The sequence below is a fragment of the Sminthopsis crassicaudata genome, chromosome 1 (genome assembly GCF_048593235.1).
Source record: "Sminthopsis crassicaudata isolate SCR6 chromosome 1, ASM4859323v1, whole genome shotgun sequence".
Taxonomy (NCBI): Eukaryota; Metazoa; Chordata; class Mammalia; order Dasyuromorphia; family Dasyuridae; genus Sminthopsis; species Sminthopsis crassicaudata.
Window position 1 is genome coordinate 665,892,722 of NC_133617.1, and position 15,385 is coordinate 665,908,106.

Here is a 15,385-nt window from a genome sequence, read left to right on the forward strand (position 1 = left end):
CCAGCAGAACACCTGGACAGACTGCAGAGCTGTCCCCTAGTGGGTTCCTCATTTTACAGATGAAAGCACAAAGGTCCCAGAAGTAATACCCATGGCCCAAGATCTCAAGGCAGGAAGATCTAGCAGAGAGAGATGGTGAGTCTGGACTGGCATTCAGGACAAATCTGGGCTCTGCAGAAGCAGAAGTCAGGGGCCAGCAATCACTTAATCGTAGGTAAAATACTTAACATAGGGGCAGAAGGGAAACCAGAAGCTGGAGTGGAACACAGCTCCTTCCTTCCTTGACATCTGGTGGCTCCTAGCACACAGAGGGTGTTAGGGGCAGATCACCACACTCAAGACAGAAGAGCAGTGGGGTGGGAAGGGGCAGCACAGGGCCCCTGGGTGCTCAGCCCTGTCCAAGCCCCTCTAGCCAAGCCCACCTCTTCTGCAGATCAGAGAATGCTTGTCCTGCCCACTTCCTGACAGAGGTGCACCAAGAAGGAGAGTATCAGGGAACACGAGGTACAGGACTTGCCCAAATCCATTCTAAGCTCCTGAGCAATCTCTTTGGACTTCACTTTCCTGCTCGGCCAAACAAAAGGTTGGAGCAGATGTTCTCTAATAATCTTTCCTGGCACCTGTCCTTCCAGTGACTTCATTCAGGCTTTTCCAGGTACCTGAAATCCTCCTCCTCTAAGCTTTCCCCATGGTTCTCAGGAACTCCATGGGCAACAAAGGCACAAGGGGCTGCTACCTCCCTTGTTCAGATCTCTCTAAAAGGAGTTAACCTGGGGCCCATAAATTTGGATGAAGAAAAAAAAAGTCATCCTTATTTTTATCAACTCATCTAAAATTGAATGTTTCCTTCAATTACGATTTTTGTTTTTTTTCTTTCTTTTTCTAAGGCTAGGGTTAAGTGACTTGCCCAGGGTCACAGCTAGGAAGTGTTAAGTGTCTGAGACCAGATTTGAATTTGGGTCCTCCTGAATTCAGGGATGGTGCTCTATCCACTGCCCCAAATTACGATTTTTTAAAAAGCCATTATTAAAGGATTAATGATTATTATTAGAAATGAAACATTCATCACATGACCCCGAAAAGATTGAGAACCCTTGGACCCAGAGCTTCCTGCAGGTCCAATCCTACAGAATTACTAAGTGTCCCATCTGGCCTACTTCTATGGGCTGCTCCTCCTCCTCTTTTTCCACCAGTGTCCCTGATTCCAGAAGTCTTCTGAAAACCACCTCAACCTGGGTGTTCCTAGTCCTGCAGATCTTTACAACACACCCAAATGCTGCATCTCCAGTTGCTCCCGGCCTAGCTGGGCCCTGGGGGTTGGAGTTTGAGGCAGTTTCTCCTAACATGCTGCTGGGGCACACGGGCACTCTCCCTGCCCCCATGCTTGGTCCCTATATCTGCTGCTTGCTGACATTTCATTCTTTATAAAAGCTCAAATCCACCTTTGAAGGGTGAAAATCTAGGGAGGATCTAGGATCAAATATGGACTGAGATCACAGAGAAGAGTTGGTGTGTTAAGTCTGGAACCTCATGGAAAATGGGGACAATAGCGGCCCCAGCACCATGGGGTGGAAAGTGTTGTCACAATAGAAGCCATTATTTACCTGCTGTAAGCAAGTGTTGAAAGCCAGATTCCCAACATCCTAAATGAGACCTGAGCAACAACTGCCTTCTTGAAAGAAGCAGTCAAACGGGAAACAATACTCATTTGAATTGATAAGTTTCTAACAATGATTAAAACACTAGTCCCCCATCTTCAGTATTTCAGTGGAAATCAGGAATCCCAGATGTCCAAGCTGGAAGAGCTAAAAATATGAAATGTTAATAAAAGCATAGCCACAAAATCACTATGTCACCTCAAATCCTAGAATGTCCTGTTTGCCTAAGTAAGCAAACATTAACCATCATAGGGTCAGTGACTTGTCCCATCTCACTTCTCTACAGTCCTTCCACATTTATAAGGCACTTTCTTCACTCCCACAACCATGAGGTAGGGAGTAAAAAGAATTGTAATAGGTGAAGAAATGAAATCCAAGGGAAGGGAGATGGCTCATCCATGTTCAAACAGTTTTCAGGGTCAGAACTCAGGTTTCCTGCCTCCCAGGCCTGGGTCTTTTTTGCTAAACAAGGAATGTGCTAAACTCACCCTCTCGGGGACAGATGTGGGAGGAAGGACCCCAGGCCCAACCTCTGCTCTTTCTCTATTGGGGTTGTAAAACTCCCTGAGAAGCAGGGATGCAGGCAGAAGCTTTATTGGGAGGATTGGCCTGGGCGAAGAGGGGAGGCTGGGGCACAAGAGGAGGTAGCACCCATTATAGACACGTCAGTGTCACTGAGGGAAGGACCCAACATCTCTGCCCCGGCTCCCAGAGGCACTGGCAAGCTTGGGCTCCCTCAGGGATGGGTGGAAGGTTTTGGCTGTTCAGCCCAAGGGACAAGCTCACAGGACTCTAGAGCTGGGGGAAGGGAGGGGTCCCTGCCGGTACCATCTGCTTTCCAGGGCCCAGGATCAGTCATCAGAGTCATGGCGCTGCCGCTTGTGGCGGGCCTGGGCCTCGGGACTCCCACTCTTTCTCCTGGGCCGAGTGTCTGTGCTGTGCCTGCTTCTGGATGTCTGGGCCCGGGAGGAAAGGGAGGGGGAGGCATGGTGCTGGCTGGCTCTGTGCCTATGGAAGACGGTAAGAATAGAGTTCAGGGTTTTTTAGCAAACGGAATCGGGAGACTCGAATTTAATTCCATAAGCACTTATTAGAGTTTTAATCCCTGGACATCTAACGACATAAATTGTGGCCAAATCATTTCTGTCTCTGAACTTCTGTTATCTTGTCTGTAAAATCAGCAAAAATAATCTTCATGCTACCACTTCACCAGGGAATAAATTTCTAAGTGGTAGATAGGAATGGAAGTTCCTATTATTCAAGCACCAAGTGTCAATTCTGCCTTCCTAACACCTGTCTTCAAGCTGCTCCCTCCCTCATACCTAGACTATGACAGGGGTGGGCTGGGGAGTGCTGGCCTCCAGCCTCCCCTCATCTAGCCCATCCAACACCCGGCTGCCCAGCCAGCCTTGTATATTGCCTCCCGAGTCAACACAGACCTGTCTTGGGCTTTTGAAGGCTTCAGTAAGCCAGTCCCCTCCTAGCCTTGAAGTTTGTGGCCCTGGCCTGCTTCAGGCTGTTCTGATTCCACGTATAGATGATGGCTGCCTCTAAGCCTGGAAAGCTCTCCCTCCTCATCTCTGCTGAAATGCCACCTCCAGAAAGGGATGAAGGTGCCGCAGATGTGACGGCCTGCCCCTGAGATTACCTACCTTTTATCCTCTGGGTTGCTACAGTCACTGCCTGTTGTTTCCCTCATTAGAATCTAAGCTTCTTGAGGGCAGGGACTATTTTTGCCTTTGTATCTCCAGCCCTTACTAGTGTCTGGCACAAAATATCTAGTAAACTCCCATAACAATGGGAACAAACTCTCCCTGGGAAAGCATTCCCTCTTTCTTTGGCCTCTGCCTCCATCCACTAAGGCCCCCCGTCTCCTTCAGAAGCCTTCTCTAAGCTCCCCTGCTTTTCTGAATGATGTTATTTTAGCTGTTGAGGAACGAGCCAAGAACAAGAGAGTGAGCGACTTAAGTTCCGGCACCTCTGCCAAGGACCACTTGTTTCTGGTCAGCAGAAGAGAGGGGGTGTTTCAGAGACTCCTTCGGCTGTCTTTGGGCGGCCGAGGGACTGTCGTGCTCCCTACACGTGACTTCATCACCTCCCCAGAACACTCCACCGAAACTGAAAGCACTCTACCTGTGTGGGGAGGGGGACAATGACGATGAGGTGGAACGCCTCTTAGAATGTTTCTCTTTCTTCTTCTCTTTCTTGTGCTTCTTCTTTTTCTTCTTTTTCTTCTCCTTCTTGGCTTTCTTGTGGCTCTCAGACTTGCTGGAGAAATGGGAAGGAAGATGAATTTACTCTTACAGCTTTCTTTTGGGTGCAAAGACAGCACTTGTCAAGAGGAAGAAAGGACCCTCAGCTTCTTCCCCCCTGTCGAGGGAAAGGCTTTCCTACTCAGGTCCTGGGCCCTGATTTATACGAATTCCCATGTGTGCCAGAACTAGCAGTGCCCAGCAGATTCAGGAGAAGACACCCTCCCTACCTTCGAGGGCCCATTAGTTCTGGAGAGTCAGAGAAGGGCGGTTCCTAGTGCTAGGCCTGGCCTCCAAGGGAGGCTGGTGGAAAAGAAGGCTAGCTCTGGGGTCAGAAGACAGAGGCTGCTCTGCCTTCTTGGCCCATTGTGCACAGCATGGCACCTGAGCTCTCTCCCCCGCAGGCACCTGTGGTAAGAGGATTTTGGACCCATAAGCTAAGACTACTCCTAGCTCATTCTAGAAATGTTTGGAAGGGTTGTAGAAGTGTCCCTGTAATCACTTGATCATTAATACTAACAAAAGGAAACCTGTCTGGGTGCAGCTGAGGGAACCCCACCACTTTCTCCCATTTATGTGCCAGGCCAAAAAGGAAGTAGCTAAAACCAGTCTCTTGTACAACATGTATTTCCCTGGGAGGAGTTTAATATCTCAGTGGCCACTGGCACCCCCTGGCGGGCCACACCCCCTCCCCATGCCTGACTTCTGTAAGCCTTTCTTACCTGGTGTCTGCTTTCCGCTTGGCTACTGGCGGGGCTGCTGGCACGGCTGTAGCACTGCTCTGCACCTTGTGATGCTAAGGGTCAGAGGGTCACAGATTTAGAACAGGGAGAGGCTGTGGAGGCCGTCGAGGCCAACCCCTCATTTCTCAGATGAGGAAGCTCAGATGAGTGACTGCCCACGGTCACACAGGCTGAGGGACAGGACCAGAATCTAAGTCCAGGTCCTGATCCCAGAGTCAGTGCCACGAGGCCTCTCAAGCCACAGCACCATGTCAATGCAAGGGTGTCTAACCTCAGTCTGAATCAACTGGCCGTTGTGGGAAGTGATTGAAACGAAAAAGGAAAGAACAGGAAGGGTGAGCCAAGACTGACCAAGGTGACCTCCTAGGATGGAGGCTAGCTACCCAGGGACCTGGATCAAGAGGCTTCTCAGTGGCACCCTGAGGACATGGTGTGCCAAAAAAGAACTTGGATCTTAAGAGTCAGAAGCGAGAAGCAGAGGAATGAGGGAGAAGAAAGGGGAAGAGAGAACAGCCGCTGTGCCTCTTCACAGAACTTTGGGAAAAGCTTTGAAAACCCCAAAGTGCTACAGAAAGGTAGCAATGGTCTAATGACAGCCTGGGAGTCAAGCAGCACGCTACTGAGAGGGACAATCAGCTGGTCCAGTATCCTCATTTTATAGGACAGGAAACTGAGGTCCAGACAGGAAAAAATGACTTGTCTAAAACCACAAAGGCATCTGGAAATGAAGCAGGAACTCAAACTCGGTTCTTTTGACTCCAAACCCAGTTGGTTTTCCCCAACAGACTGGACTAACAAAAAGCAAAGTCAAAACCCTACGCCATCAGCCTGCCAACCTCTATCCTACTCCTAGTACCAGCACAATTACTCTATAGCAGTGGTCCTCAAACTTTTTAAATAGGGGGCCAGCTCACTGTCCCTCAGACTGTAGGAGGGCCGGACTATAGTAAAAAAAAAAAAAACTCACACTGTCTCCACCCCTCTGCCCATTTGCCATAACCCAGCGGGCCTCATGAACGTCCTCAGTGGGCATCTGGCCCTTGGGCCGTAGTTTGAGAACCCCTGATCTACAGACTAATGGCTGACCTTTACTACTTTATATTTTTAAAGCATTTAAAAACATTTTCTAATGAGAGCCTCACGACCGCTCTGGGAAGTAGGTACAACCACCAAAGTGCATAATGGGTGCTCTGCCCACCACTCCTACAAGGCGGGATACAAGCCCTGTGCCAAATTCTTGGTGAACCCTGTGAGCAGAACAGGTCCTCAGGGAGAGGAGAGTTCAAAGGCCAGTTTGGGGGCCTGACTCCAACCTCACTGTCCTGTCTTTTCAGGAGAGCTCTCGCTCCTGCAGCAACCCAGCATCTGGGTCCTGGAGGAGGCACAATTATCCAGCACCTCCTTCTGGGAGAGAGTTGGAAGGGCTGCTCAGTTCTCATTTCAGTATCCTCTGTGTTACAGCAGAACAGAACCCAAGGTGGGGGTTGGGAGGGTTGGGGGGAGAAGGGAAGCTTTACCGTAAATACAGACAGCCCCAGCTTAGCAGCTTCTTTGTCTTCTTTGGAGAGCATCACGCGGCCAGCTGAGCCACTGAAGGACACAAACACACAGGCGTCATGGCATTGCATGGCAGCCCCTTCAGTTAAGATTAACCACTAGAAGAGACTTTCAAGATTACTTTACAGATAAGGACATAGAGGCCCAGAGAGAAGGCTCCTTTCTCCATTGTCCCCCAGCTGGCTAATTTCAGAGATCCAAAGGCAGACTTCTCACTGCCGGCCCAGCCTGTCTCCCGCTTCTCCCAGCCAAGCCCCAGCTTCAGACTTTACACAGATCATCCACGTTGGAGCTGAAGCAAGTACTGAAGGCCCAAGCTTTCTCCATCACATCGTGCTGCTGCCATGGACAGGACTGGCATCTCCCCACCAGGACTTAACAGGCAATCCCCTCCAAGTCTCTCCCCGTACCTGGAACTCCCCAGGCCTGACAGCTGGTCCACATCCTTCTCCTCACGGTCAGTCCCTTCCCGCTTGCAGATTTCCACAAAGTCCTAGAGGGGAAGCAGAAATATTGGCTTCATTTGTACAACTGGAAGACAATTAGATATAACCAATATGGCTTAGCACCTTCAGTGCCACAAGGATAGGCCCAAGGAGACTGATTTGTGAGGACCCTGCTGCCAAAGTAGCGGGGAAAAGAAAAGAAGAGTTTATCAGTGATCCCACAGGAACATGGGCTAGCCCTTGAAAGGCTGTCCCTGATCAGGCTTTTGATTGGCTAGGAGTGAGCTTTGCCTTGTAACCCAATCAATAAGCCTGGCTTCAGAGCCCCCAGGTGGACCAGAAGCATCACTGGCACCCATTTGGCACTTTAAAGCCTGCGCAGTGCTGTACAGAGATGATCTCACTCTGGCAACACAGGATGTTTAGCAATGAAAGGTGAGGTTGCTGTCTGAGAGAGCAGTACAAGACCAGGAACTCCAGGGGAAAATGATGACACTGCTGCTTAGTAAAGGAAAGCTTTGGGTCACTGGGGTCTCCCCAGCACCAATGCCCCAAGAGGGGCTCCTGGGGCAGCTCACTGCCAACTGGCAGTCTTCTCTGGGAAATTCGTGGGCATTGCCCTGAGGAAGCCTCAGAGATAGTATTAACAGCAAACCCAAGATGGGTCAGCTAGTAACAGGAGAAACTCTAGACATTCTAATCTCAATGATTTACACCCAGAATAAAGTCATTTCTGCCTTCTTAAACCATAGGACCACAGATTTAGGGAGAAAGGGACCTTACCAAGAAATGGCCCAACTGCCCCACTTGACAAAGGTGCAGACTGAAGCCCAGCAAGTCACTAGCCCAGGGTCACACGAGCAGTAAAGAGCAAAATGGGCCGAGACCTAGATCATCCAACTAAATTCAGAGTCTTCCAAAACGAGGATTAAGCCCAATCCAAAAGAATGGACTGGGAGGCCTGATTTCAAAAAGCTAGAATTGACCTGAAAGAACCCCTTTTCATTTCCCAATGGGGACCTTCTGTTGAGGACCAAAACCAGGCCCTTCACCCAACCCCGATTCTACTCCCATCTTTTCTTCTCTCTTACCTTACATTTGGCTCACCCCACTCCCTGCATACTGGTTTTCTTTAATCCAGAGCCAAACAGTCTGCTTCAACCCAGCAAACAGATAATGTCACTCTCATCTTCTCCAGCTCTCTGATAGAAGGAGCCACATGTAATTCCTGGCTTACTTAGCCAGATCTCAGTCGGTTTCATTATGCCCACTCCACCCCCTTGTGTAAGTGAGCAGATTTATAAATTTGCAGACTGAAAAAAGATCTCCTATTTTGTACCAGATTAAATTCTATCCAGAAATGAGACTGTCCATTTGCTGTGGATATTCCCTGTTTACAAATCCTTTCCCATGCCCCAAAGCTGCCCCCATCCAGAATTAAATGGAAGGGCTGTCCTCTGAGAGGAGACCCTTTCATCTCCTTCTCCCAGGTTACCTCTTTGCTCAGTCCTGTGGGCTGCTTCCTCACATTCTTGTAGCCTCTGGAAGGAATGAGGGTAAGAAAATTAAGAAAAAAAAAAAAATCACAAAATTCTACTGTTGCAAGGGATCTGACCCATAATTAAGAGTCCCCAAGACTCACATCAGAAGTCATTCAGTCTCTCTTTAAAGACCTCCAATGAGGACACACCCACTACCCCTCCCCTCCCACAGCTCATTCCATTTTTGGAGCACTCTTAAGTTTCTGATATTGGTGTTCTAAGGTCCCTTTCAGTTCCAATATTATTCGTGTTGGGATCCCATCCAGTTCTGTCATTCTGTGATTTTTGCCCAGGTAACCTGAATTTATCAAGGACAGTTAAGGACTTGCTTACTAGCTCTTTATTTAAAATATCAAGAATCAAATTCCTACTGTTCTGTCCCTTCCAGTCCAAGAGCTGTACAGATTCCTTGGCAGAGAAAAAAAATAAGTAAAATAAAAATAAAAAATGCCTTGTGCAGTTTCTTAATTTCTCTCTATCCACATCCACCAGTGGTCCTACTCTTTCTTTGATCCTCCTCTGTTCCCCAACATAACTTAAAAATAGCTCAACTCTGTATTAAACACAATTGCTAACAATTTTTGGCAAAACCACAGAATGACAGAACTGGAAGGGATCCCAAGACAATAATGTTGGAACTGAAAGGGACTTTAGAACACCAATATCAGAAACTGAGGGTTCAGCAGCTAGAATGGACTTCCAAATGCATTTCAAGTCTCCTGATTTCCAAGGCAAAGATCTTTCTGCCACAGTGAGCTCTCTTTTCTCTTCCTGGCTGGGCTCAGGATAGGAAAAACTTCTCTTCAGATTAGTTTGAGTAGCTACCACTTTATGCACATACACACACACCCATGTACATCTCCCTGGATATCCAACACCCACCAGTCCCTGGGGTCCAGAACTCACAACGCAGCCAGGAGGGCCTCTTGCTCAGCCTGGCGCACTGCAGCTAGCTCCTCTTCTCGACTCAGGGCCACATCGCCTTTCTTGCCTTTGGCGTACCAGGTAAGGTCACGGCCCTTCTGCCACCTGCCCACTGGCGCCATCAGGGAGTTTCCTGGAAAGAGAGCAGCCCTAATCTGAGCCCATGGGAAAACTGTCAGCTCCCCTATGCTGGAAGACAGCAGTGCTCAACAACTCCTGCCCCATTTCCCCTTTTACTCCCACAATGCCTTTCCATTACAGTCAGTCCTTTCTTCCTAAAAAACAACAGCATGAAGAGAGACAGAAACACAAAGAAGCTCAAGACCTAATCCTGCTCTGTAGGACTCAGGCTAGCTGAGTAGGGAGGAAAAGGGACCCATGTGCAAAAATGTTTGTGGCAGCCCTTTTTGTAGTGGCAACAAACTGGAAACTGAGTGGATGCCATCAATTGGAGAATGGCTGAATAAATTATGGCATATGAATGTTATGGAATATTACTGTTCTGTAAGAAATGATCAGCAGAATGATTTCAGAGAGGCCTGAAGAGACTTACACAAACTGATGCTGAGTGAAATAAGAAGAATAAAGAGATCATTGTACATAGCAACAACAATACTATATGAGGATCAGTTCTGATGGACATGGCCCTTTTCAACAATGAGGTGTGATTCAGGTCAATTGCAATAGACTTGTGATGGAGTCATTTGCATCTAGAGAGAGGACTATGGGGACTGAGTGTGAATCACAACATAGTATTTTCACTTTTTTGTTTTGTTTCCTTCCTTTCTTTTTGTTTTTCCTTTTTGTTCAGATTTTCCTTTCACAGCACAATTAATAGGGAAATATGTTTAAATTATTGTACATGCATAAACCTATATTGCTGTCTTGGGGAGGGAGGAGAGGAAAGGGAAGGAAGGAGAAAAAATTTGGAACTCAAAATCTTACAAAAAATGAATACTTAAAACTGTCTTTAAATTGAGAAAAAAAATTTTAAAAAGAAAGTATCCCAGAAGACATGAAACTTCCACTGGAAATTGGAGATAAGAGTACTGGCTAATTGTCTGAGGCCATATGAGTTTTCCCAATTCTAAGCTCAGTGCTTCATCCACTGTGCCATCCAGCTGTCCCTGGTTTGCAAATGGTAAGAGCTTAATAAATGCTTTATTCTTTCAACATAACAATTCCAGCCTTTAGTCCCTGGCCATACTTCAAAGAAGCTATATTTGTAGAGATGGAGACCTCTTCTGCAGGTGCTGCAGGCCCTGCCGACTCAGGAGCCATAATTACTGAAGATCCAGCAAAATTCTCACTACCAAATTCTTTGGCATTGAGAAATGTAAAATTTTACATTGTAAAATAAATATTGTGAAATGTTTCAATATCAGTTTTCAGGATTAGAAATAATACTAAAAAAGATGCATTGCCATTTCCTTTGCTGTTCCACTCACAAGAACAGGCAAGGCCTTCTACTTGTACCTCAAACCTCCATGGGTTGTCTTTCTGTTATGATATGGGCTCTTGGGAGCAGAGCCCATCTCTGATTTCCTACATGAATCCCCAGCTGTTAGCACAATGCTCTGCACATTCTCAGTACTTAATGCTTTTTTTCATTCATTCATAAACACACTGTAGGTTGCAGAAACATTTGTTCTTTACCTCTTTCATGTACTACATCGCTCTGTACAGATTCCCTTCTCTTCCATCTCCTTGCTAGATTCCTCAAGGAACAGCTTTTCTTCTTTCTAATTCCCTGCCACATTCATCCCATTGATGATATCCAATGTTTTTGACCACTTGACTTACCTAAGTAGTTCTCCCTCTGTTTATCAGTCTTCACATCTTCCCAGTTGAATTGGTCTTGTCCACCTCGCACACCCCCACGAGAAGAGCCAAACATCTTTAGGATCAGTCTGTAACCCTACTATCCCTGGGGAGAGAGAGCCAGAAAATTCTCAGGCTCAATTCTGCTTCTTCTGTGTACAGTATAAGCTCTTTTTTCCCCTCTGAAAATCCCTAAGAAGAAGGAATGAATCTCTTCTTTAAGGTAGCTCCATCAGGCCCAGAAGAGGGCTCTGAACCCAGAGATGGTTATTCTTGGGGGTCAAAAGCTAAATGGCTACAGTCCACCATTTGTACTTTATGTACCTCAGTTTTCTTAACTATGAGATGGTAAGGATCACAGAATCTCAGAGTCAGAAGGGCCATCACAGATCAGCTAGTCTAACCCATGTCCACAGAAAAGGCCTTATACAAAATACCCACAAGGGGGTGACCAACCTCTGAATAAAGAACTCTCCAAGTACTCAGACTACCATTAGATAGCATTAAGTGTTTCCTTAAATCAAACCCCCATGTGGCTCTCTACACTCCTGGCCACCACCCCTGCTTTTGCTATCTGGGCCTTTCTTCCATGGTCCTTGCAGACTTTTAAATACCTGAAAACAATTGTTAGGTCGCCCCTGAGTCCACTCTTCTTTAGTGTAAATGTCCCCAGTTCCTTCAGTTGATCCTCTATTATCCTGGCTGCCCTCTAGTTTTGTAAATATGTCTCCTACAATGGGGTGCCCCAAGTAGTCTCTGGGGACTCTGTCCAAAACACAGGATGAAGGGATAACCACCCCCTTCTTCAGAGAAGCTATGCCTCTCTCACTGCAGCTGAAAGTCATCTAAGTCTTTTTAGGCTACCTTCCCACACTATAGATTCCTGCTGAATTTTCAGTCTACCAAAAACCTCTGGATTTTTTTTTTTTTAAGACAAACTGCCATTTAACCATATTCCCCACACCTTTTTTTGTTTGTGATTTCTGCACATGAGAGTAAGATACTACCATTTATCCTTACTAAATTTTCTTAACAGAATTAGCCCTGCCTTCTAGCTGGTCAAGATATTTTTGGATTCCATGATGCAGCATGTTAACTACATACAGCTCCTGGCTTTATGTAATCTGTACATCGATAAGCATGCCATCTATACTTTTATTCAGATAAATCATCTCCTATTTCCCAGGCAGCAGGCTCATCAACCAGCAATCACCATTAAGGCACATTCCACAATGCTTTATCAACAAGAACCCAATGAGTTAGGTACTGTGAGGATTACTAGGCTAATTTTACAAGAAGAAGTTAAGGCTCAAAGAGGGTCAAAATGACATTAGAATGAAAGTGCTTTGCCATTAGGGATAGTTTTATTCTTTGTACTTGCACCTCCAGGGCACAGCACAAAAGTAAGTGCTTAATTGCTCCTGCTAATTGAGTGATTTGTCTGCACCTAGGAATTATCAGTCAAAACTCAGACTCAAGCCTAGCTCCAGTATCTTGGGAGATACAGCTGTTTTTCTCCCTAAGAGAAAATAAGAAGACAGTTTTCCATTTCTTTTTCCTGATGTCAACTTTTTCTTCTCTAGGGCAAATGGCCCAGTCAGAGCTCCGGTCAAAGGCCAAGGCCCATAACTTGGTAGATGGCCAGCTCCCTACTTCTACCATTTCCCTCCTTCTGCTAGGAAAGAGGAAGGAGAGATGAACAGAGGTACTGTTGGATTTCTGTTTGGCCTTCCCATCAGGGAAGAGCTCTGAACCGCTAGAAGACCAAAAAAACCACCAGATGTGGGAAAGCTTTTTGGTCTGGTCCAGGCTCTTCCATTGAGTCACTGTCACCCTGGCCAAGTCTTTCTGGACTAGTCTCATTTGTAAAATGAGGGGGATGAGTAAGATAATGTTAAAAATCCCCTCCAGCTCTAACATTCCAGAATTCTACATTCAGAGATCCATTCTTCCAAGTTCGAATGTTCCATGACACTACCTTAGAGAACTCCTTGACCAATAAGGGAGACAAAGTCTCTGCTAATATGGAATACTGTCTGAAGACTGAGCCACTGGGCATGGCCAAAATGACCAATTCTTCTAAGTCCTGGACTCTGATCTGAAATACTAACAGGCCTAGACTAGAGAGCATCAGAGAAGAAAAGGTGTTCCGAGCAGAGCAATCAGAGCTGAAAGTGACCTAAGAGATCATCTAGTCCAGTAGCCTTATTTTACAGCTGAGGAAACCGAAGATGAGAGAGAAGTCACTTATAGGATCATCGGTGCAGAGCTGGAAAGGGTCATTAAGTCTAACTCTCCTTATCTCTACAGATTTAGGAAAGCAACATTCATGGAGACAAAATGACTTGCACAAACTTTCAAGTGATGGTGAGATCTAAGGTGTAGCTGAAGTTAGAGAAAAAACGGTGGTAAATGGAGTTAAGGTTAAAGAATTACTAATTGCTGTGAAGGACTTTGCTATTCTTAGCAATACAATTATCCATGACAACTACAACGGACTTATGATGAAAAATGCTGTCCATACCCAGAAAAAGAACTAATGGAGTCTGAATACAGATTGAAGAACATTCTTTTATTTTCCTTAAGGGTTTTTTTTGGTAGTGGTAGGGAAGAATAGGGTTATGCTTTCTTTCACATGACTTTTATGGAAATGTTATGCATAGCTTCACATGTGCTTTCCTAAAGAAGGGGTGAGAACAAAGTGAGAGAATCTGGAAGTTTTAACAACAAATTAAAAAAATTTTTAATGTAATTGGGAAAAATTAAAATATTAAAAATTTTAAATGACTTGCACAAGTCACCAATGTAGCAAGCTGAAGAGCTGGGATTGAAGTTTGTCCAAGGCCACATACAATCTCAGAACCAGGATGAAGTAGTGGAAAGGAGGCTGGACTGGGAGAAAGGTGGCCTGATTTTGAATTCAGACTCTGCCATATTACAGCTCTTGTGATCCAAGCCAAATCCTTTCAAAACCTCCAAGTACGTCACCAAAAGCAAAACAAAATATTACAAACCCTTTTACTACCTAGTTCACAAAGTGACTGAGGAAAGCATTTCGTAAATTTCCATAATAGCTCATACTGATACAGCCAGGTGAACATGTCAAAACTCTCGACATACACACTATTATGTAATCTGAAATTCACAACAATTCCGCGCAGTCAGGAACATCTCAGTTCAAATCCTGCCTCAGCATTCACTAGCTGTGTGTTTTGGGATAAGCCATTTAAACTATGCCTCAGTTTTCTTATCTAAAGAGTGTGACAACTACGGAACCTACTTAAATTTAAGGGTTACAGTAACAATAACATCCAAAGGAGGGCAGACTTTAAAGCACTATATCCTTATTAAATAATCTATCTATCCCCTACCCAACCAGTCAGCCTTTAGCAGCACATTAGTTGCCTTCCCTTCACACCTTGGACACCGCCCCCCCCTTTGTCCTCCTCGGTTCTCTCCGTTCTTCGTTCTCAGTTCTCCGTTCCCCATCCCCTACAGGGCCCCCGCAAACTCAGGCAAATCCCGCCCCCGCCTCACTCCCCTCCAATTAGGCCACGGAGGCACTTTCCTCAAGCCCCGCCCCCAGACTCCTCCTCCCTCCCTCCCCCCCTCCCCCCCCCGCCTCAAGCCCTACCCATCTCCTCTCCCGGCCCAGTCCCGGTCCCTTAAGGCCCGCCCCCAGCCTCTTCTCCTATCACGCTTCAGGCACGCTACCTCAAACCCCACCTCTTATCCGGCTCGGGCAAGTTCCGCTCTCAGGCTCCAGGCGCGATCCCTCAAGTCCCGCCCCCATCCTCCTCTCCTATCTCCTATCAAGCTCCAAGCACGTTCCCTCAAGCCCCGCCCCCAGCCTTTTCTCCTATCAGGCTCCAAGCACGCTTCCTAAAACCCCATTGCTTTCGTACCCGGGTCTAGGCGTTCTTGGCAAACCCCACTCTCGCCTCTCAGGCCCCAGTCGCGCTCCCATAGGCCCCGCCCCTCAGCCTCTACTCTTATCGGGCCCAAGCGCGCTCCCGCAGGCCCCACCCTCCTCCCTCGGCGCGCTCCCCCCAGGCTCCGCCTCTAACTCCTCTCAAGACAAGTCACCTCTCAGAACAAGGCAGCCCCTCGATACCTCGTGTTTCTCTCTCGGGCTCTTCTGGGCTAGGGACCCCCCCGCAGGATCCGTGGCCCTCCCGGCTTCAGCCCCTCTGGACCGCAGACTCCTCGATCCGGGCCCAGCTTGGCTCATCAAGTTCTACAGCCCGCCGGGAGGTTCTTCCGCGGGACAGAACACGACGGAGCGAGAGCTAGAGCCGGGGCAGAGCGAAGGAGAACGCCGTCCCCGTCGCAGCCCCAGCCGGAGTGGGCTGAGCCGCGGCCGGAAGGCCCGCCTTCCCCTCTTTCCCTCCACCCCCTCTCCTCGCTCCTCCCCTTTCCCCCGGGGGGCGAGGAAGGAAATCT

At 47.2% G+C, this 15,385-nt stretch overlaps 1 protein-coding gene across 2 annotated transcripts; it reads right to left on the reverse strand.

Moving 5' to 3' along the window:
* Positions 1–858: 858 nt before the first annotated feature.
* On the reverse strand, positions 859–15,346 carry C1H1orf35 (chromosome 1 C1orf35 homolog). 2 transcript variants are annotated; one of them, XM_074283118.1, is made up of 9 exons: positions 15,057–15,346; positions 10,925–11,048; positions 9,104–9,254; positions 8,152–8,197; positions 6,621–6,703; positions 6,171–6,243; positions 4,633–4,706; positions 3,792–3,926; positions 859–2,666 (listed from the first exon to the last, which is right to left on the reverse strand). In XM_074283118.1, the coding sequence occupies exons 2-9, from the start codon at positions 11,016–11,018 to the stop codon at positions 2,510–2,512; spliced, it is 813 nt and encodes a 270-aa protein (XP_074139219.1). In that variant the 5' UTR covers positions 11,019–11,048; positions 15,057–15,346; the 3' UTR covers positions 859–2,509. The 2 variants fall into 2 exon arrangements, with proteins under 2 accessions (XP_074139219.1, XP_074139220.1); XM_074283119.1 differs by having other exon boundaries at positions 15,029–15,152.
* Between the last annotated feature and the right edge of the window lie 39 nt (positions 15,347–15,385).

Excerpts from the sequence above, each read along its gene's own strand:
- C1H1orf35 (XM_074283118.1), bottom strand. The coding sequence starts at position 11,018 with ATGTTTGGCTCTTCTCGTGGGGGTGTGCGAGGTGGACAAGACCAATTC. Across the intron at positions 8,198-9,103 it reads GAGGCCCTCCTGGCTGCGTT|AGGCTACAAGAATGTGAGGA; the intron begins GTGAGTTCTGGA and ends CATTCCTTCCAG. Across the intron at positions 2,667-3,791 it reads TTGTCCCCCTCCCCACACAG|GCACAGAGCCAGCCAGCACC; the intron begins GTAGAGTGCTTT and ends CGTCTTCCATAG.